This window comes from Falco punctatus (assembly GCF_963210335.1).
Source record: "Falco punctatus genome assembly, chromosome: 13".
NCBI lineage: Eukaryota > Metazoa > Chordata > Aves > Falconiformes > Falconidae > Falco > Falco punctatus.
The window spans coordinates 2,312,501-2,335,915 of NC_137593.1; the positions used below are offsets into that span (position 1 = coordinate 2,312,501).

General features: G+C 40.2%; 1 protein-coding gene across 2 annotated transcripts in view; it reads left to right on the forward strand.

Moving 5' to 3' along the window:
• RSRC1 (arginine and serine rich coiled-coil 1) overlaps positions 1-23,415 on the forward strand; it is a 167,833-nt gene that overhangs the window by 85,945 nt on the left and 58,473 nt on the right. For both annotated transcript variants that reach the window (XM_080410302.1, XM_080410303.1), the window contains one exon: positions 7,937-7,988. In XM_080410302.1, coding sequence (XP_080266428.1) covers positions 7,937-7,988 — 52 coding nt within the window. The remainder of the gene's footprint in view (positions 1-7,936; positions 7,989-23,415) is intronic.

Sequence of the window (23,415 nt, forward strand, 5' to 3'; positions counted from 1 at the left end):
ACGCTTTAATGGCCGTTTATGTCCTGGATGACAGAAGGAAAAGGATTTTCTGAATCCTATGCTTCTGAGATACGGCACATGTCAAAGTGTCTGTTATGTTTAGGGACAATATAATATGTTTTCCCCTTTGATCTCAATTTTCTATGAAAATTCAGTTGGACAAAAAGCATGTAGTCAAAATACTCTTTTGTATTTTAACAGAAAATTCTAACATTCCATTAAGTTGTTTAGCAGCTTTAGAGCTGTGACTTTATAGTTATGCCAACAGTTTTGTCTTTCCTCTCTGGGCTCTGAATTTTAATGATTTGCTTTTGTTATCTTTCCTCCCCAATTTTGATAAATCGGTAGTCTTGGAGGAATAGGACTGAACAGGGCTGTCTGTACAGCTTGGAAAAGTTTTCCAGACCTTTCTGTCAAGGTACAGAGATATTATTTTTTTTTCCTGGCTACGGCTGGGAGAGCCTTCTTCCATCAACAAGATACTGCTTGATTAGCTTTTTAGTGTGGTGTGTGTGTTGCTAGTTAAGCTGTACTTTTCACTTCATCATTAGTCATATTTTTTCTGTGGCCTTTACATACATTAAAGGGAAAAACAGCTTTTCTGGCTCCTCTTCTATTTTTTTTGGATAATGATTGTCCTTTCCAAGTTAGCATGTTGCTGGTGTTGCCGCCTTTTTTTGTGTGGGAGTACCAAAAGCATCTGTATGTTTGATGAACAGATATCGCTATTATTCCATGCTTTACATGATCCTTCTCCACTTATAATTCATATTTATCATGCTTTGATAATTGTATAGTCTGAAAAATTTAAGATCAAAATTTTTGTTCCATTCTGTTTCAATGCTGTAATGGAACATTGTAGTAATTTGGATTAAACCATAGCTACCACTAAACTGAGGTCCATAGACAGTATAAAATTCTTAGGAAATGGAGTATGAGCTCTTTCTTGAGCTTAAAATCTTTTCTGCACCTGTGCAGGCTATTTATCTAATCTAAGAAAATACCAGGGACTTTGCAATTAAAAAAATATTTCTGCTGCTTAGTATCTATAGTTGTCTACTGTGCTGCTTGAAGATTGTAAACAGCCTGACAATTCCTCAAATTACTTTTTTTTCTTAATTCTTATTTTCCCCCCAATTTCATCCTCATCCTCCTCTGTAGTAGTAGTGTAAAACTTCAGTAAATATAATTTTTTGTGTGTTTCATTTCTAGCTGCTGAAAACTTTCATATAGGTAGTGTGTCAGCTGGGTAGTAATAAAACCAAATTCTCATTTGTCTATTGTATATAATAGAAAGATAGTTCTGGGCAGGAAGTGAACTGGCAGATACCTTACTTGTTTGTAAAGTGAACAGAATGAGTACCATCTCTTACTGGGTACATTTTCCCAACTTATACATTTCCACAGTTTCTCAAAGGTTCAGTTTTTTTGTTAGGTCAGGACACTAGTCCTACCACAGCCTGTGTCTGGGTGTTACTGATCGATCGGATCAGAGCAGAAACACTGACTTAGACATAAATATCATTTTAATGTTCAATCATTTAAGCTGATTTATGTCTGAAAATGTGGAGGTTTAATTCAAGTAGTGCCAGATATGCTTATTATGTTTCATTAATTCATATTATGAAGTCTGGGATTTTTTCTTTAATGTGAAGAAATGTTGCTTTGTCAATTTTGAATTTGCCACACTCAAATTCATTCTATTTGCTTTGGCTCATGTAAGAAAATAAGAACTTACAATCTTATAATCGTGGCCTATCTGCTTTGGGGTTTCTTTTTATTTTGGTTTGGTTTTGGTGGTGTTTTTTTGTGGTGTTTTTTTTTTTTTTTTTTTTTTTAAATATGGTACGCTCCTGTGAGGTATTCTCTAATACAAATAAGTTCTTTCAGTTTCTTTGATAAGTTTGGTCGTTTTTCTTTTAATCACCTATGAAGGAATAAATGACTGAAAAGGAATCCAGCCATTCCCATGATAAACAAACATGTCACATAATCTTTTCCCTAATTTGATCAAGCGTCATTTCAAAGACAGCCGTGGTTAGGGTTCTTTGTTGCTCTTGTTCTGTTGAGATAGATTTACTAGAATTGGGATGTACAATATTTCAGGTGAAGGCGGGCCACTGACAGAATATATTAAGATAAAATTGATAATGGATAGATAATATCTATCCCCTTTGTTTAATTTTTGACAGTTTTTCCTTGTCTTTTCTCACTGCTGGCATACATTGAGGTCTCCTTTTAGCAGCCCACAGAGATGCTAAACTGTTTTTTTCCCGAATGGGTGCTGTTCCGTGAGAATGCAGGACGGTGGGTGAGCAGTGGGGCGGTGGGCATGGCTCTGTATGGAGCAGCATTGCATTTCACCCCATCCTGTGCTGCTCTTATCACTTGATCTGGTTAAGCCTGTCAGTCCCCTGTGCCCTTCAGTACTGTATTTACCTGTACATTTGATGGAATGCCATCACTGAACGTCTTTCCCAGATCCCTACTGCAGCTGTAAAGCCAGTCTCCACTTTATTACGGAACAGGCAGCAATTGCCAATACCTGTGAGAAGTGGCCTTTGGTTATTTTGTGCCTTGATTACTACTTTTCCTTTCTTATGCAGGGCTTTTTAATTAAAAGCTTTTGGCGCTTCAGTGAAAACATCAGCTTGTCTTTCCAAGGTACTGCATCAGTGCATTTGAGGAGCTTGAATCGACTGATGAGGTGTGGGGCTGTTTTTTCAGTGCAGACACCATTTAGCCAGCACGTGACCGTGGTGACTTTTGCTCTGAGCAGAGCCTCTCCTTCCCCTCGTGCTCTCCGCCGGGGCCGCTGCCTTCCCCCTGCAGAGCGGTTCCCCTCTCGTGCCCACCGAAGCACAGCCTCAGCTTAGGCTTTGTTCTACCGCACTCCGCGCTCCTGCGACTGTTCTTTCTTTTTCTTGTTAGGCTTTGTTAACCTTTCTTGGAGCTCATCAGGCACAGGGAAAGGTTGGGTAGGCGTCCCCGGGAAAATGATGATAGGCTGGAGTTAATGGGAGGATGGGTTTGTGCTCAGCTTTCAAAATCATATATAGGCTTTCTTAATCAGCGTTGATTTCCCAAGTGTTTTGGGTATTGTTTTATTTTGTTGTGGTTTTTTTTTTTTTGTTTTTTTTTTTTTTTTTTTAACCTGGAGTTTTACTGTATACTTTTGCATCAAGATAAATTTGAGCCTGGGGGAATGACATCTTGCTGAGGAGATCGGTTGGACTTGATGATCTTAAAGGTCTTTTCCAACCTGAATGAATCCATGATCTACATTAGGCACAACTATGACTCATTTTCTGTTTTCAATTGCTGTACGTGGGTGTGCTCATACCATGCCCAGACTATGAGCAGGAACACCCCATATTGCCACCGTTACAGTGGCATTTGGCCACGAGGCTGTGAGTCGTCTTCAGGAAGAAATGTGGACACAAACCGTTTCTTCGGGGGCAGAGGGAGAAGTAACATTAAGATGTTTCGGCTGGTATAAACAAAAGCTTGTCAAGTTAGGAGATCTATAGCTTCAGGGTGTTTTTAATGTAATATAACATCTGCAGGAAATTCTGGTTTTATCAGTAAGTAGAAAATCTTTTTAAATTATGAACTTGACTATTTTTGTTAAACAAATGTAGTAGCCTACATCCTTGTTGCAAGTAGAATATTAAACTGTAATGTCAGGCAGCACGTGTGTCTGCCAGCTAAGGAACACTGAGCCTGTTTGCTGCGGGAAGATGGGACTTTGGGGGTGTCACCCACCTCTGTGGTGGAGCTGCAGAGGGTTTAAGGACTACTATTTTTGTCTTTATCAAATGCAAAGGTAAAAAATCTGTGTAACAAAACAAAACCAAAAAGCAAATAAACAAACAGACAAACAAACAAAAAACCTCCACAAAAACCGCCAAACCCGCAAAAATCAATCAGTATCACACAGAGGTTTGTTAGGCTTTTCTGGAGATGTTATAAGAGAGAAAAGTCCTGTAGTTAAATTATACCCAGCCGATGTCGTTGGACAGCGATGAACAGGAGGAACTGAACATATCCCATTTTAGCACAGACAATAAACACCAGGGACACGTTCTGTATGAAAATTCCATATTCATCAAGATGAGGTAAGAGAGCATCGCATCGCAAAATACTGCGCAGGTGAGCTGCTTGAATCCTGTGGTAACGTGATGTTTTCTGGCACCGACAAGAGCCACGTGTGCTGCTCCAGTCACAGCCGTAGCCAAAACAGAAGCTCGGACTCTCTGTTTAAACTTAACGTTTCTCAAATTGTTTCCTCAATGTTCTCAAGCGTATTTTTACTTGAGTATTTTTTTCTCAGTAAAAAATGTTTATCATGCATCACAAGTAGCGGAAAGGTTTTTAAAATAAAATCTAGTCGCTGTATCTAAGTACTTGTTTCAAACCTATTAGTTCGTTTGCTAAAATTTAAAAGCTGAATCCCTCTTGCAATTGAATATTTTGAAAGCAAAACATGACACTGGTGGCATGTCTGAAGCTGCCCATCAAGCACATCACTTGCTCCCTGTAGCTAGTAGTGGCAAGCAACTTGTGTGTGTTTTATTACGCGATAAGCACCAAATTTAAAGTTATTTACTTAAATAACTTTATTTAAGTAAATAACTTTATGTACTTAAATAAAACTGGTTTTACGGCAGTTTAATTAAAAAATATACTGTTTATGAAAGCAGTAGCAGTGTGATGCAGTAGATATACTGCAGAGGAATACAAGTTAAGAAGGATGTGCTACATCTTCCTAAAAAAGTTTGCATTCAAAACTGAATATAAATGATCAAATTTTTGCTTTAAATGTTAATAACAATTAATCCCATGATATTTCTGTTTTATGGTATCCTAATCTAAAGCATAATTCCAGTGTGTTGCCAGACACTCTTTGACACACATAAAATTTATTGTTGGGGATGCTTGACATGCCTCATGTCATTTTACAGTGTGCCTGTCCAGGAATTCCTTTCCTCCTTTTACCGCTTGTGGTCACCTACATCAGCTGCTACTAGAAATACTTGGTACTATTTTTTTAAACACAATTTTGAATTCTTTTCTGTCTGTGTTATGCTCAAGACCGTAAGGGAAATATAAAGGTTTATTTTAATGTTTCCTACACCGATCATTTCACCATTTTTAAGTTTCCTGAGGGTCTTTCTGAATTTTGTCACTTAATGGTCTTCTAAATCAATACTGACCTCCGGTAGCTGGCCTTTCTTACACATCGCTAACGGCTTGTTTGGGGGTCTAATGTCTAATTTCTCAGAGCACGGGCCTCATCCACCAGTTGGATAAAAGCTTTCTGGAGGCAAGCTAGTCACCTTTTCTTTAAGAACCCTTCTTCCATTCATGGTTTCGGGCATATTGATTGGTAACAGAAAGACATCTGTACCAAGTTCTCATGTGGCACAGACATGCCAGTGTCCCTGGCAGGATTATCAGTTAGTGCTGGGGTTGCCTTCAGGGCAAAGGGGAAGGCGCCTGCAAAGCAGCTGCGTGTGCAGTTTCCGATGGGATATTGTAGAGTAAAGGAAGAATTTTAGCCTGGTCTACCTTGTAGTGACAAGACCTATTCATACCTACGTGAGAGGAGTGGGAAAAGACATTTTGAGTTGTGTGGAGTGTTTCTAAGCTGGGGGATGAGTTCTGTCATTACTGCTGGAGCTTCATGTTTAGTGCTGGGAGGCATCCCTTGTGCTGTTGCTCATTGTTCTCCCTTCTCTTCCCTCTGGAGCCTGCTTTAGTATTTGCTCTTTCAGGGAATTATTGTTGGTGTGGCAGTGCTAGATGTTGCCACAGTGGGCTTTGAATATGCTAAAAATTGTCAATGGACCTTTCTTCCTCTAGTCGGTACTGCTAAACAGGCTGTTCCATGTCCAAAAAGAAGAAAACCTTTTATTTGAGAGATCCAGGGATTTCTGTTAAATATCTAGCTGAATAACTGCTCTATAAGAATAGAAAATTATATCTCTTAACACAACCGGTCCCATAGCATTTGAGACACTCGCCCAGACGGTGCTAGGCCCTTTGTGCTGGGGGTGGTGGATCAGTTAATTTAATCAAACACTTAATTACAGTATGGACAAAATTAATGTAGGAAACTGATTCAATGCACTGTAAGCATTAGTGGATGCCAGAACCCACCTGATGCCAGAGGGGATACGCAGAGACTTGGACTCTTCACATGAAGACGTGAGCGTGGGCAGTATTTTACACCAAACACTTTTCCTTCTCTGCTAAATTGTACTGCAATATTTTGCCATACTGAAGTAATCCTCATGATTTTTTTTTTTTAATCTAAAGTTGTCACAGGAATGGAAAAACCACAAATCCAAGTACCGTTTTTCTGAAACTCAGTAGGTTGGCCAGGTTTGTTCTGGATGGAAAGCAGATCTTTTTCTTCCTCTCCTTTTTTTTCCTCTAGTGAAATATTTAATATGCCAAAACATATTGTAGTTATTAGTTCATTGCAAGAGGAAGAAATTTGAAGATATTATTACAATAACTTTCAGGATTTTTCTTGCTGTCATCAAGAGTAGTAGTCAACTTTTAATGGTAGCGTTGGTATAGGAGTTATAATAATAAATTTTGCCCAGTAAGTTTGGATTTGTGCAAACAGGTAGCAAAATTCTAAACTAAAAGTACTAGACCTCTCTACAACTAAAATCTGGATCTTCATTTAAATTTCCTTTTTCAGTCTGCAGATTAATTTAACATCTTGTGTATTGCATGCTAATGGAAGGAGCAGTCTGTAAATTCTTGCAGTAGAGACTGAATTGTTCTTCATCATCAGTTAGCCTCTCTTAATGAGTGTAGCCGTGATGTAAGACAAAGGATTAATAAGCAAATAAAATAAGCCCCTAAAAAGCAGATAGTGTTTCTTTATGAATTAGCAGAAGGTGGCCATTTTATACAGCTTACATTTTATAGTAATATGACATCAATCCTGCTTTAAAAACGTGTGGTCGAGCACAATGCCATCTGAGATGTCTCTGGTTGAAAGCGATTTTGAGAAAAGCTATAGAGCATCGCCAGTTGGGACATTCATAGCAGAGAGCTTTGCCTGATTACCTTGATTAATATTTGTATGGCTAATGGGGTGAAACTGGAAGGGGCCAAACTTAGACTGGTTATCAGAAAAAATGTTCTATGAGCAATATCTGTTTAGAAGAGTTTTCAAAGCGGAACAATGACACTAAAAATTTCCATCACATTTTGTTATTAGTGCAGAGCAGAAACCTCCCAAACTTTTCAGATGCTTACAGAAATAATCAACTTCTGAACTCCGTGACAAATGTGGTTTGTGTATAAATTTAACTGTGAAAACGTTTGAGTGGCTTCAAAATTAGAGGGATGGCAAGCACATTGGACACAGTAAAACATCACTTGGAATAATTAGCATAGTGGGTACACAGCCAACAATATGTTCCTCAACCTAACAGATGTGAAGAAATACCTTAAGGAGAGGAAAAAAAATCAAAACAGATAACAGAAGAAGTGTGAAAAACTCGCCATATTAATCATATTAAACCCACGTTTTGAGGATGCTTATGTAGCCATGTGTTTTTGTGTAACGGGGTCACCAGAGCTGGGGAGGATTTGCTGCTGGGAGCTGGGGAAGGAGCTGGAGGTGGGCTTCAGCCTGGCCACGGCCGCGGGTTCTCTGGTTGCCATGGGTGCCACCGTGCTGCCTAATGGGGATGGTATTTTTTGCCAATTCTGTCAATTCACCTGATGGTGAATTTCGAAGTCAAATATGATCCTACTCATTTCGGTCTGCAAGTTGCTTTGGGTGGCACGTGGCGCCAAGCCGCTCATGGCTCCCCGCTGGTGACAGCAGTGCTGTGGCTGGTGACCTGTGGCCTTGCGTGTTGAATGTGCAAACAGTTATGAAGATTTGTAAATCTTGTCTTTTCAGACTCCTGCTGAACAGGCCAAAGCTAGATTACAGCTGGTTCTTGAGGCAGCTGGTAAGTGTTGCTATTATAAATAAAATTATATTCTTCAAAAATGTATTAAAGTTTTGTAATATCAGATAATAATTTTATCCTTTCCTATCTGGCAAAAGCTAAGTCCTTTTCTCCGTAGCTCCCTTAAGTTTCTGGGTAAGATGAAGCTGGCGTGCATCATCACTGGTACTTAGTAAATCCCTTTAAGGAGATAAAAATAAGTAATTTTTGTTTGCTGTTGAGAACCAGCAATCAGACTTTGCCTGTTTGTCCTCTGGCTGCTGCTGCTACTGAGACTTTATTCTGTGCTCTCAAAAATTTGGGTTTTTTTCTTTATTTTTTAGCACTGAATTGAACTAGTGCACATATGTATTTATTTGAAGTGGTAGCTGACGTGTGTAGCAAGCTTTCCGAAAGGCTCAGATCAAGAGACTGGTCTACATCTTAGTCCTCTACAGAGAGGATTCCTATTTAGATGAGCACTAGTAAGCAGGAAGGTGAGATACGTATCTTTGTAAGTATTTAAAATTTTGGATTAAATAACTATATTTATTTTAAATAAAAATTGGAGGAATCCTGTAGTAGTTTGATGGAAGGTCTAAAACTTTAAAGAAAGTGTTGTCCTATTGTAGTGACAGAAGACCCCTTTTAAGCGTTAGGCTTGCAGCTGGAGGAGGGGACAGTCAGGTTAAAGGAAGAAATTCTGTGCTGTGGGGGTGGGAGGCGCTGGCCCAGTCTGCCCAGAGCAGCTGTGGGTGCCCCGTCCCTGGCAGGGCTCAAGGCCAGGCTGGACGGGGCTCTGGGCAACCTGGGCTGGGGGGAGGTGGCCCTGCCCGGGGCAGGGGGCTGGAGCTAGGTGGGCTTTAAGGGCCCTGCCGACACAAACCGTTCTGTGACTCTGTTGTACCAAAGATGAGAAGATAATTCCTTTTATCCTGCCCTTTTTGCAAGTACTGTATTAAGCCCACATCAAAGCTCGGAGACATGGTTGTTCCCAAGTGGATGAGAGTTCCACTCATTTGGTTTATTTTGACTGATCTAACAGTGTTCAGCACGCAGCTTTGGCGGGCGCTGCTCGGGCTTTCCCCTCTGGATGTTGCTGCGGAGCTGCCCGCTGGTGTAATTTGGCCAGGGGTCCGCTTCGCTCCTTGCCGCCGGGGGGTGACGTGCCCCGTGGTGGCACGGCGTGGGGTGCGGGGCGAGGGTTGTACTCCCTCGCCCAGCCTCCACGGGGTTATATGCAAGAGCTGCGTGTGTTGTGACGCCCTTGCCCTATGGCTGTGAAAACATTGCTCGAGAACCTTACGCTGTATTAGGATTATGGTAATTATAATAAATGTGTAAATTAATACTGATCCTTTTATATAACACTTACTGGGGGTTCTTTAGGTACTTGTATTTGTCTGCAGATCATTAAAATAACGATTTAATGCTCTAAAGTGCTAGTCTGTGTTGAGGTTTGGAACCCTAATTAACTTCTGTATTTTAGTTTTATTTTCCCATTAAAACTTTGTCAGTTTATCACACAAAAAGGAAAGCTTTAAGCATTTCACATGCATTATAATAAATAGGTATTTGTCTTTAGTTCAGCTTTCATCTCTCATGTATCAATTTTTAACTTATAAAAAGCAATTTCCAAGAAGTACCATTTTTAAATTTTTTCCCCTTATGGAAGCCTTCTGTTTTAAGGAATATGCATCTTCTCATATCACTGATATTTTTTTCAAAAATGCATCAAGCCTTTTGTATTGTATTCAAATGCATTCATTGTTCTCCATAACTTTTAATAAATCTTTGAAGCATATAATTATAAAATAGATGTGACAGCACTGACCTAAAAAAAGCACAATTTCTGTATACTGTTCACATCTATCACAGCACATTTTTTAAATTTAACACCTGTGAAACGTACAAAAGATATCTATGGGTTGTATATCATCATGACCTGGGTCCCCAAAATTTCCAAAAACATATAAAAGGTCTATGACATTGTTAAATTTAAATATTCACAATTGAAGTCTGAAACTTAGACTGAAGGTAGCTGCAAGCTGTTAATAAATAACTGAAGACAGTTAATCTGTTTGTTTCTCTTACCATGCAAAATAAAGAAAGAACTTCCTTCCTGGCTTTATTTAAGTCTTGGTAATCTCATGCATTTATGAGATAATTCCCCCAGTCCTGTATTCAGTTAATTAAATTGAATTTTTAGTAAACTGGTGTGAGAGGAGCATTGGAAATGTTAATAACTTTTCAATATCTTTTAGTGTGTTTACTTATTGCAAAATAATCACTTTTTTCACCTTTAATTTGAAAAAAAAAAGAAGAAATCTGTGTTGGAGAATTACTGAACAGCTTTTCAAGGAGTTCACAATCAGTGGGTCAATTGTTATTGCTGTTGTAGCACGATGCTGTGTGATTTAATTGAATATAATGTAAATTTAAGTCTGTGCTTTAGTAATGGCGAACAAAGCTGTTGTTTGCGTATGCAACACTCGATACAGGATCCATCCCAAACCTGGGAGTTAACTTGAAGAACACCTGGCTGTGTGCGTTGTAGGAGTTGTTCCAGTCCCACTAAGCGAGGAAAAAAAAGCCATGCTGCATTCAGAATGTGTTACCTACGTGTTACTGGTACTGTGCTCCTCTGTGGTTTGGACAAACAGACCAGCTTTACCTTCCGCAGTGGCTTAGGATCACCAGCAAGTGCTGGAGAGGCCTTTGGGCAGGTCCCGTGTTCATCTCTCTTGGCATCTCCCACTCCCCTTGCCCTGCCCTTGCCGTGCCGTTAATAGCCCCTCTCCCGCGATAATCAAACACCTTGCTATTTTGTATTCTTTGTATTCAGATTTATTTGCTCATTTCATTCTGAAGGTTTCCATGTCTTACTATACTTTGAAGGGATTAATCTATAGAAAATTCACTTTTCTTACTAAGTAAATTTTTTTGTTCTTAATATACTGAAAATGCTTTTGGATAAACGTAACACAAATATAGCGAATGGTACCTAATGGTGTAAGGGGACAAATGGCAATGTGCAGAAACTGAAGCAAATTTGTCTATAAAATACTAGTGCTTTTTGTAAGAGCAGCCGAACTTTAAATTCAGGCTGATGGTGGGTTTTGCCATTTGCTCACGGCCTTCCAGCAGTACCTTTACTTACTGCTTGAATTGATAATCTGCTGTTCCAACCATAGCCTCATGATATTTTAAATTTAATTTCTCTATTTTGCTACTTAAATTTCCCTTCTGTTTAGCCTCGTCGCATATCTACATTCCACTGTACCCTTTGTCGGTGCTGCTACCGTAGGTTCAGGGGTTGTGTGGACAAAGGGAGGAGAGGCTGGGACGCAGGTTTGCTGGGGCGCGGGTGCTATTGGGCATTCGTTTGGGTAAAAGAAATCGCCTGAAAGTAACGATACAACTTTGCAAATTGATTGGAGAAGTTATTTTTTATCGTATTTGTCTGTGCTGGAAATGGTATTAGAATGGAGCTTTAATGAATTATACTGACTAATTAAACGTAGCTAAGGAGTGGTGGCAGGCTGGCTGGCAGGCTGCTGGGAGCCTGGGTGGGAAGGGTCACACCACCTGAGCTTACTCACGAGCAATTCTTTACTGTTGATGTCTGCTTCACTAGAAACTTCTCTCAGTACCTTGGACATACATAGAATTCAGGGACAACTGTTTGATGTTGGGGCTTAAGCTCAGGTGCTTCCTTCAAACGGGGCACAGGAGCAAACACGCATTCGTATGCAATACCCGTGCACATTTTTTAAGAGAAGGCATTTGGGCTGTTGCTTTATCAGAGAGTGGAATGCCTGAGGATGTTTTGTTCAAATTTGATAGCAGGAATTCCCAACACTTCCTCCAAGCATAGGAAGTGTCAGCCCAAAAGCTAGTTGCACTCTGTTGCACTCCGTTGACGTGCGTTGGGCTAGCCCAGCTTGCATTCCAGGTACTGCAGGCAGCAGCAGTAGCTACGGAGAAGAGGCACTTCCTAAGGGGTGTGATTTCCAAAAGAATTTAGGTACAAAAAGGTTTAGATAGTCCTTGTTTTGCTTTATTCTTCTTCTGGTGTTTCAGTAAAATATTTACATGTTAGAGTTGCCTTCTCAGTCTGAAAATGACCAAATCATAGAGATGTTCAGGTTGGAAAAGACCTTTAAGGTCATCGAGTCCCACCGTTAGCCCAGCACTGCCAAGGACACCACTGAACCACCTCCCTAAGTGCCACATCTACGTGTGTTTTAAATATCTCCAAGGATGGTGACTCTACCACTTCCCCAGGCAGCCTGTTCCAGTGCTTGAAAAGCCTTTTTGTGAAAAAAATTTTCCTAATATCCAGTCTAAAAGTGTTTGTATATACCTCTTTTTTTCTTTTTTTTTTCTTCCCCCCCCCCCCCCCCCCCCCCCCTTCACATCAGCCTATTGACATGGAAATTACATGGCTTTGTCCCTGTGGCTTTTTAAGCAATGAAAGGTGGTATATTGAAATACTCTACTAACGTTATGGATTTACAGAATATGTATTTTTGAAAGTGCTTTCAGTGTGTCAACTTTCCTGAGTCCTGTTCTAATACAATGGCCGTAGTTTAAGAAAGTTAACGGTACGTTATTGTGGTCCCTTTGCTCTTCGTTGCTTTCTTCACCACCAGCGATGCTTGATTTTAGGGAAGGTAGGTCCGGTGGCCGACTGATCCACCTCAGCAGGAGCAGGGGATGTTTAGTATCTGGAGAAAATCTGCTTCTAGAATCTAACTTAGGTATTAATTTAGGAAATAACAACTGATATCTCTGAAAACCAAAAGACAGCAAATAGTAAACCAGACTCTTTTAAATTGGAGTTGTATTTTTGTTCACTTGTGCTTTTGGGGGATGGGAATTGTGACTTCTGGTCTCTCCTTGTGGGAGAGCTGGCAAAATAAAAAATACGTACCTGTATTTCTGAGGGGAGGAGGGGAAGATTGCCATTTTTATATTCAGGTAATCTAGCGCTGTCATGAAGTTTTGTCTCCAAGTCCTTCGTTCACACTGAATTCGCAATGCGCTTTGTTAAATGATTTTTTTCTTTGTTGGTGTAGATTAGTGCCAGGATCTTTGTTCTCATTAAGCAGTGCAATACTTGAAAATACCAAAGCAGTCCACTTTAATTTTTAAAGGCAACCGATTTTTTGTTTGTAAAAACTCATTCGGTGGAAGTTGTTGGTCTCGGCTATAAATCTATATTAGCGCGACCCTCGCTGATATTGCGATGCAAGGAAGCCTTTTAGCATCCTCGAACAATATCGCAGCAACGTGCCATGTTTGAGCAGATGTTAAGCAGGCAATAGTTGAATGTTAATTTTGAGAGGGTGGTATGTTTAAGCCTATCTGAAGTATGTTGCATGTGGGCCTTCCAGACTTAGCTACAATGCTTTGTCTCTTGGGAGAATTTTAAAGCTAAACCTCTTTCTTTTTGTCACTCTATATGGACTCTCTCAAGTCAGTATAAAGCAGATCATCCCTAGGCTAAAGCTCTTCAGCTTTTGTTATTGGGCTCTGTAGACCTGTAATTAGGCCTCCTGGCAGGCCTTGCAGGCCAGTTAATGGTCATATGGAGTTTCTATGAGGCAGACTGGCTTTGTATAAATCCTTCGTAGGGATACGTTTATGGGTCACTTCCTACCAGGACCGGGCTTTGTGCCGCTGCCCCACGGGCTGACAGGGAGCAGGTTCCCTTGACCATCGACAGCTCAGTTTGCGGCGCACAATCTACCCGGCTAATCCCCAGTGTAAACAGAGGATTTAGCTCAGCTTCTGTCACTTACAGTTGCCAAACCACTTGGGTGTCTGTGATTTCTTTCCCAGACTTCATTACTGAGGGACGAAGAAGCACGGAAGATTTGAGCTGGGGTTTTGTGTTAGGCGTTTGCTTGCTCCTCTCGCTAATTTTAAGGGGAAAGTTTGCCTTGCTCCAAACCCTGCCTTGCTGAACCCGTAGGCTGAACAGAAAACCCAAAACTCTAAAGCCGGTTAATTTGTGCTGTAAATTGTTGGATGGCACCCATCTTTTCTCATGAAGATTAAAATAGGGATGAGTGTTCCAAAATGCAAATGTATTGATACGAAATAGCATGTGGGCGCTTCAAACTATCAACATTGCTCCCTTTACCAAAGCAGCCTGAAAGTTTTTCTATGGTGATAAGCAGAAATTTCTTACTCTCCATATAAAGACGATGACAAAAGGCAATTGATCTGGATTTTCAAAGGTCTAGAGTTGAAATAAGTGACTGATCTATTTTTGGCATCTGCATTTCAATCTATTGCTGAAAGAGCATTCAAGAATAGGGCATTTTTGTGCAAAGAACTCTTGACAGAGTTTATTTAAAGGAACCTTCAGAATGGAGACATTAATGTGACATTAGCAATATGCGGTAAAAATTGATGAATACAAATAACAAGCATTTAACGTTTATCAGATCTGTTTGGCAGCAGTTCTGGATATTGGATATTTAACTCATTATCTTTGAATTATACTATCAGATTGCTCCCTTTAATTTTGTACCATGCATCGTTATTGCATTTTACATATTCCTTAAAGAGGAAATCATTGAATAGAATAAGTACTTTGGCCTTAGCTGTTGTGAAAATGCAAGTGGTTTATAACACTTACTGCCTTTTTTTAAACCTGCCCATTGTAACGCATGTTACTGGGGAGAAAAATCCTAATTTGCACTCGGTGCCTGATAAATAAATAGGCAAATATTCTCTACTTTCTGGTATCAAAATGGCTCATAACAGATGTGGCTGAAAGGACCACATACGTAGACTGTATGATTTTAGTCTGGTGGAACTAATAGGATCACTTGCTACTTTATAGAATCTTGCTTTTCTTTTACTTTAATAAAAACTGGTTAGTTAAATAGGATGGCCTCTGTTTTGCTCTTTTCTAGCTATGCAAAGTAGTAAGGCAGGCAGGTGGCAACAACTATGAAAAATTTCCTTTTAATGGTGCTTATTTTTGAATGCCAAATTTATAAAATGTTTATGGATTTCTCATTTTGATTATATTTTTCTTACATTTAGTTTTGCTGTTTCTGTGCTTTCCACTGAAAACTTGATGGCCTTAGTTTGAATTTCTAATTATGCAAACAATTTTAGAAGGATGGATAACGTGTTGGTATATAGGCACAAAGGATGAAATAATACATGAAATATTCTACACGTTTCATGGGGATGTAAAAGTAGCTTTTTAAATAATGCCTTCCCCAGAAATTGTAAAAAATTGAATTTATAACAAGCTTAAGAGTTGCTGAATATTGAAAAAGAGATTAATATAGTTACTGTGGGGGTATGCTGAGTTTGATTTGATCTAACATTCTTATTTCTATCAAACAGTTGCTTTGGGTAGTGTCTACCAACACTTTGGATAATTGAATTTTACTTCTATTTATATAAAAATCTCAATTCTGCGAGCACAGATGTCTCATGGAATTGCCTTTTCTCTACGTGACAGGCACAGATGTAGGTGCATAAAATGTTTTTTAAAGGTGTTTTGTGCAGCATTTCTTGAACCCCAAGCTAAGGAGAATTGGAATGGCCAATAATCTGTTCCTGGCACAAACACTGCCGAAGCAGCAAGACCTGGGTCCGAGCGTGTGTTCTCTGGGCGCTGCAGCGGCTGAGCACCCCCCGAGGCGGCAGCTCCAGCCCCTCAGGAGCCCAGGCAGCGGGCGCAGGGTGCAGAGCACCGCTGTGGCTGCTCCCCGTCCCACCGCGAGCAACTCGGTCACTTTTGCTGCTTCCAGCAAGCGTTTGTGGTTGATGCCTCCTGCTGCCTTACTCCGAGGTGGCTTTTGGGCACAGGATCAGGACCCTGGGTTTTGTTCTATTGCGGGCTGCAAAATAGCATGTCGTGGTTATTGAAGATTAAATCTGTATTGTGCTCTCTTAAAGCATTAAAAACGAACACAAAATAAGTGCTTTAAAAGAAGTTTTGGGTTGGACTTCATGAAGCTGGCTTTGCAAGGGTGTCCTGAAGAGGCCAGAACTTTTTCCACGTTTCCCGAAATCTGAGGAGCAGCTGTCATTCCAGTTGCTGCTGTGCCTTCATCAACACGCACTAATTGCTTGTAGCCCCTTGTAGAAATGGCAGTTTATGGTTTTGCTTCTTCAATGCCTTTGTCACTTTGATGCTCTTTCCGTGTTCTCTCCTGGCTTTGTGGCCAAGGTTTGGGCAGGGCTGGAAGGTTTTGTTGTTTTGCTTCTCTGGGTTCCTCACAGGAGCAAGTGGTACGGAAAGCTTGAGGAAGAGACCGAGAACTTGGGAGGGAAATAAAGAGGAAGGTGGGTGGAGGAAAGATAAAAATTGTTCTGAAAACATACGTGTGAGGCATAACTAACGTGATACACCCTCAATGACAGATTTTTACAAACACTGAGATAATTATTTGCACATGTTGGCATTGACTGGTACAGGGGTGGGCAGCCACAGCCACAGTCATAGCGTTTGGCACGGATCAAGATCTGAGCCGGCAGTAGTGACTAACCGGCTAAATGTGGTTTGCGCTAAACAGAGAGGTTATTCAGCATCGGTTAATACAGGAAATAAGTAAATGCGTGGAACTGTACTGTCTTGATTTGTGAATTGCAAAAAACTAATGTAAGATAGATTTCCTCCCATCTGCAGCCTTCCTAATTGACATGCAAACATACATGATGATCCTTTCATGCGTGCCAATTAGGATGCAAAGAGATAACGATCAAGTTTCTTGGACTGTTATTTTTATGACTGTTTTTGAATGACTGAGTAACAGCAGAGTATTGCTTTTATCCAGCTGTGTCTGACCTGGGTGATGTTTTTCTCCCACTGCTCTGAAAGAGAGACTGAACATGCTGGTCCTTTGGGTACCAATAAACAAATCTGAATTATGTTCGTCAGCCTAATGTCATATTTTCCCTGTCTTTCTGAACGCTTAGAACTAAACTAGTAGAGGCTTTGGTAGGATGCCTGAACATTCCCCCCACTTCTCTCTGTTCATTATTGGAGATAAACCGAAGAAACCACATCTGTGGATTTCATTACCTGTTTTTCTTCCTCTGTGTCGCTCTGTTAACCCCCAAAGTGAAACTTAGTCCTTCAGAAGTACTTTTCTGCCAGACGATCAAGCAGAAACTTAAGGAAGAACTTAACACAGGAAGTTCATAGGGCATTTTATTCTTCTACAGTGAATATGTGTTTTCAACAATTGGGTCTACAGTGATTTTTTTTTTTTTCTTGGAGTTTCTAAAATAGCTGATACCATGGAATTTCTTTGGACATTGTTCAACACAAAAAAAAAGTTGTTATAGGCACAAATTACTGCTTGGAAGTGTTTGCTAACACCATTTTAAATCTGACCTGTTGTAGGCAGACAAGAACCTTGATTTCTGTTGCGTCCTGATTTTGAAGAGGGGTCATCAAGTGCTTAAGGCAATGCAAAAGCCTTCTGACGATCTTTTTAATCTCTTCCTTCCACAGGATCACTATAAATAAAACTGCAGTTTCATCCAAAAATTTTGCACCTTTTTCTCAATAATTTTGTATGCTCCTTAGTATGTTTACATACCTGTATTTCCCATTCACAGACTTGTCTACCCAGCCTCATCCTAGGTTTTTTAAGCTTTGTACTAGCAAGATCACAGTAGAGATAGGTGTTCTTTAGTAGAGGAAATCTTCTTGATTTTTTTCCCCTTATATTCCAGGAGCCTAGACATGAGTAGAAGAATTAATTTTCAAGAATATGGTTTGCTTAATATATAGACTAATGAAAGACTACAGTTTGAAAAAAATCGATGAATGTTCCCGGTCTGTATTTTAGTAAGTAAGCTTAATGCTTATTTCTTAACAAAACTTGTGATGTCTGAAGAATTCGGCGAAGACCTCTTGCTGTAAGTAGAGGAAGGGTGGTGGTTCTTTCAGTGCCTACAAACCTCTGGACGCTGGTGGGAATTTTGATCTGTAGTGGATCTGCACCAGTCTGTGAAGTTTGTTATTGTTCCCTGCCTCAGTTCTTTCAAAGGTAAATATACTGGAATGGCACTTGTGAAATGCCTACGGGATCACCCAGGCAGGCTGCGCAGTCCCATCCCCCTCTGCTGCCACCTGACGTACGGAACGCTCTGTCCGTCTTGAGTTCTAGAAGGTTGTGTCCTTTCTGTGCCTCCAGGAAAGGGTCACCTCTTCTGGGGCTTCAGGGCTCCCAGTGAGCTCATCCTTCCTGTAAGGGTCTGGACATTCATTCTTCCGTCTATAACCCTGTCCCTGTCCTCAACAGATTAGTTCACGACTCTTGGTGAAACGTTTATTTTTTTTGTTTTCATCTGCTCAGTTCTGCTCAGACAGCGTCACCGTGGCTGATGCACATCCCCAGGTTAGAGTGATTTCTCAAAAATTTCATAGTATAACCATCTGCTGTAGGTACGTATTTGAAGATGGAAGATTTTATCCTATTCTTGAAAACTAGCTAATTTAGGAAACTCATCTAATTACGGAGTTAGTGAACTCAGTTTCTAGGTCAACTGCTGATTTCCTACTCAGCAGATTTCTGTGTCAAAAACTATTTAGTTGATGACATTGGCAGAAAGAGCGCTTTCAAACAAACCTGAGTGATACAGGAATGAAATAATTTTTAAAAAATCAAGAAAATATATTGGAATAAATTTATGGTAGCTAATTTCTATACTGTGTGTTTTATGAGAATTCCAGGTATTTAAAAACTGAATTTCCAAAAGATGCAGAAATTTTTTGAACTCACCTGGGCCATCTACACCAGTGAGCTTCATAGCCCTGCACAAGTGCTTATACAGCTGGGCATTAAATACATTTCTTCATAAATTACTTGCTCCTAATTTGTTGGCAAAACTACATAATCTCATTAGAGTACTAAAAAAAATAAGACTTTCTGCATGCCAAGTGACATCTATAAAAAAAAAACAAAAAAGAATCATTATTCCAGGTAATTACTTTTACAACATACCAGTGGTCTTATCCTTACAGAGTATGTGATTTTGAAGTGCAGCTGTTTTGTGTCATTGGTGAGCAAAGTAAACACTTGATTAATCAATAATTACTTCAGTAATTAATTCAACTTCATTTTCATGATTGCTGAAAAAATACAGACTTCTAATTAAACAAATTTGGGTAAAGAATAAAATGTGTTTGAAAGAAAGTAATTCACTTTTGCAATTTATAATACCATTGCGTTGGTGTCTAAAAGCCATTCAGTTCATGAACCTCTTAGGGTCCTACAAGAGATTAAAAAAAATAATAATGCTTTGAACCATTTTTGTAGAATGTATATTTTTTTGTAGTTTAAGAAGCCATGAGTATTTTCTAATGTAGGGAAGTCATAATGTAAAACAGAGCCCATAAGTAGACTTTACAGTAACTTTATTAGTTAATGAACATTTATCGCCTTTAGAAGTAATTTTTGTTAGATTTTTATCTGAGAGCTTTTTTTGTGTGTGCTACCAAGAAACAAAAGTTCTCAGGCTTACATTATAACTAATGGGTTTTCAGTAATATTGTAGCATATGGTATACATGATTTTGATGCAAATATGTGTGCTAATTATGTGCAGATGAATCTTTCAGTCCTGCTATTGATCGTAAGTCAAAGACAATTTTTCAGTTAGCTTAAGTTTTATATCAATTCATATTTAGCAACTTTGCCCAGTAATTTAATTATACGCTGTTTTGGCTGCAGAAACCATATGTGGTGGTGCAGCTAGTTTCTGTTGAAGCATGCCTTTTGGGAGACATTATGACTTAATATTGATAGCAAAATATTTATTTCTCATATTGTATCTGATCTGCTGTGCCATCTTCTCTGTATAGGTGCCCGCTTTGATCTGCGGTTGGTAAATCATTAGCCGCAAGGTGTGTCCCTAAGATAGGTCATGACAGTACGCCCTGGAAAGCTTTGCATATTTACCACCATTCGGTTTAGATTTTCTGCAAGTGTTATGTTATGGAGACACTCTGCATCAATAACAATTGGGTTTTATAGCCTGGATTCTATAGCATGAATGCCCACAAAAGGGCCTTCTAGCTGGTGGGCGCCAGTTGTGTGTTTAAACGTTGAGGGCCTCTCCCTCTATTTCCAGGTGTGCAGTGTGCCAGGGCCGCTCGCCCAGCTTGCTGAAGGGAGGAGTGAAAAGTCCCTGCTCATCCTCCCTCTCCTGACGGTGCACCCCGCAGGTTTTTGAGTGTGGAGGCGGTTGTAGCAGGGCTTGCTCCTGCTCCCGAGGTGCTTGTCCGTGGGTAGGTAGGTGTCCGTGGGTCTGTGCTCGCGCTGCCCTTTGCAGGCGGGCTGGCGGCTTCAGAGGGGGTTCGGTGACTTCCCAACAGCCACAGGAGCCCGTGACGGAGCAGGAATGAAGCCCGTGGCCCAGAGCTTGGCCTCACGTCATCCTCATTTCCTCCTCAGCTGCAGACTGAGATCAGCAGCTGTAATTAGCGCCCTGTCTGCTGTTATTGGTCCCCCGGGAGGGAGCTTTGAGGCATCCAGAAGCACCTTTGCTTCCCCCGTGGCGATGTGCGCCTGAACTGCAGATCTAGAACGAGCTATTGTTATCGTATTTAGGTCCACACAGAAAAGGGCAGGCTTTTAACAAAGATTAATATTTCTGTTTCTGCCATTGCTACTGCCCCAAATGCCTGAAGTTTGAGAACCAGGTGTTGATGGGGTTAGAGCTGATGCTGTGCACTGCAGCCCGTTCGGTCGTGGAGCAGAGGAACGTGGAGGTATCTCCATCGAGAGATGGGCTTTTGGTTGTTGGAATTTTGGTTGTTGGAATTTGCATCTCACCACACCGGTCATCAAAGGAAATCCTCCCTCTGGCTGGAGGCACAGGCGGGGTGGCACCAGGAGGCTGGGGTGCCTGCAGGGCTGGCCCCAGTGGCATTCAGCGCGGGACATGGTGGCCTGCGGGGCTGGGGCTGCCGGGCAGGTCACACCAAACGTGGCGCCCTGAACGGTGGCAGTGATGGTTCCTCCTGCATACAGCCCCAGTTCTTGCCAAAAAATGTTGATCAACTTCTTTTGTTCTTCCTCACAGTAACAAAGCGCAGAATTATTCCCGAAGGCTAATGGTGTGTGGAAATACAGGCTGGGTTTAAAAATGTTAAAGCCTCAAAAATACAGCAGGAATTTGTGAATCTTGGTATGGACAGGTCCAGGGGCCTTTTTTCCATCTTAGTTCCCCGTCAGTTATGCTAAGCTTACTTCCCTACTTGTTGAAGACATTTAATTGCAATTGCAAATTGTGCTTGCAGTATTTCACAGCCAGTGGAAATCCAGACCTGCCATTTTTGTGCTCTTCACGTTCGTCCTTCCAGGAAAACCTGAGCTATGGGCACGTTGCTCGGAATTCACAAGTACGGCTGTCCAGCACCTGAAGATCTTGTTGCATGCCTGCATGATCTTGTCAATCTCGTACAGTAATTTTTCCACCTGCAACAAGAATAGTAGTTAATGTGGGCAATACAATTCTTGTTTTACAGTTATCAAAAGAATATTATCACAACTTTGTAAAATATGGAGAGCTAAGTGTGCCATTTTCTCCAAGTGGTTTCATTTGCTCATGCTTTCTTTGTTGACCCAAATGAATGAAATTAGAACAAACAATCTCAGAGTCATTTGTAATCAAGAGCTGATTAATGGAGTTTGGTTTCATAGCCATTATTCATTCAAGAACACCTGATATCTTTCCCATAAACAAATTGTGTTTGTCCAAATTAAGAAATTAAATGAAGCATTTGATGAGTTTATGATTGACCCTTCTAACTCTGAGCCCATTAGTCAATGTCGTTATCATACAAAACTGTTTGACTAATGTGCTGTCTGAAGAAGCATGCGGATTTATTATGATTTCTGATTAATGCATGCTGCAAGCCAAACTACTAGATTGTAATAATTTTTTTATTTTCATTTTAGCAGTCGCTGAAGATTTTCATCTGTGATGAAATGCATTCGTGTCCCATTAGATTTAGAGGTGATTATGAGGTCTCAAATGAATAAATCTTAAAATATAGTAGTGGATGTTTACAAAGACTCCCCCCCACCCCCCCCCCAGTGGTGCAGTTGTGTTAGGCTTTTTATAGGGATGACCGTCTATCGGTTAATGGGAAGTTTCTGTGACCTAAGAGGAATTCTCATACTTGTGAGACTGCAGTAAGAGTTTCTATTAAAATAGACATTACTGGTTTTCTTCTTATTGTTCATACTTCTTTGTTTTATGAAATGTTAATATATGTATTTTTTTTAAGAAGTGTACTGGGGGGTGTCTGGTTTCTTCGGTTATTTTGAAAGGGTTTTGTATGACAATATTTTTGACCTGTAATAATGCTACTGAAAAGCAGACTTTAAACTACTGTAATAATAGGATGGCTTTATCTTTTAAAATGCTGTAAGTACTATTATTTTGAGAAGTTTTTTTGTGTTTGGCTATCCGAAAAGGTTTTTTGTTTGTTTTCATTTCCTTTTTAAAATCTGATTAATCATGTGCTCTGTAGAAGAGGTTAGGATGGGTATTCCCTTATTTCTTTCGAAAACTGATAGCTTCAACGATCCATGTTTTCTCAGCATTTTGAGAATATTTTTTTTTAATATGTTCTGTTGTTCTAGATGTTCTAAAAACTGTTCTATATTGCTTCATTTGGGGGGGGGGCGGGGGAAGTCACATGCTGTGGTCTTCACAGTTCACAGCTGACTCTGCTGTGATGGATGCTGCTATGGATCCATTCATTGGATGCTGCTACCTGTAGATATCAGAACTTATTTATGTTTTTAAATGGAAAAGCATGCAAATGGACTTGGAAAAAAATATAAAAGTCAGAGGTGTGAAGAAAAGAAAAAAATGGGCATAAAGATTGTTTTTGCATTAGAAATAATAATGTTTCTTTGGACGAGTTGCTTCCATACCTGCCAAATCTGCTTAATTGTACCAACGTGATAGCAGGAGTTAGAGCCAGGATAAGCTTACAACAGGGTGGGAAGGTTGCTGTGTTTTGTCTGTGGAAGGATATTGCCCATCCTGGCAGTGAAACACACTTTTTCCCTCTAACAGCACCCTAATTAACTCGTTCAAAAGAATTGTTTCAAAGACTGAATACAGCTCCAGTCTCTCAGCTACTTCAGGTAGTATACTATATGTATTAATAATTCTATCTAAAGACAAATGAGAGTTTTCCCTTTGAAAAAAGTACCTGCTAGCTAGAAGCCTCACATCGTCTGCTCTAAGAGCTTCACATAATAACAGTGGAAGAGTGCATTCAGAGAGTTCATGCAAAAAAAAATCTCCCAAATATGTGATGAATAAACTTACACTGACTGCCTAGAGCTATATTTGCCTGTAGCATTTAAAACTCCTAATTCCTTGTCTGGTGTTTAGCTGTGTAGGGAGACCTGAACAAGCACCAGCAATCT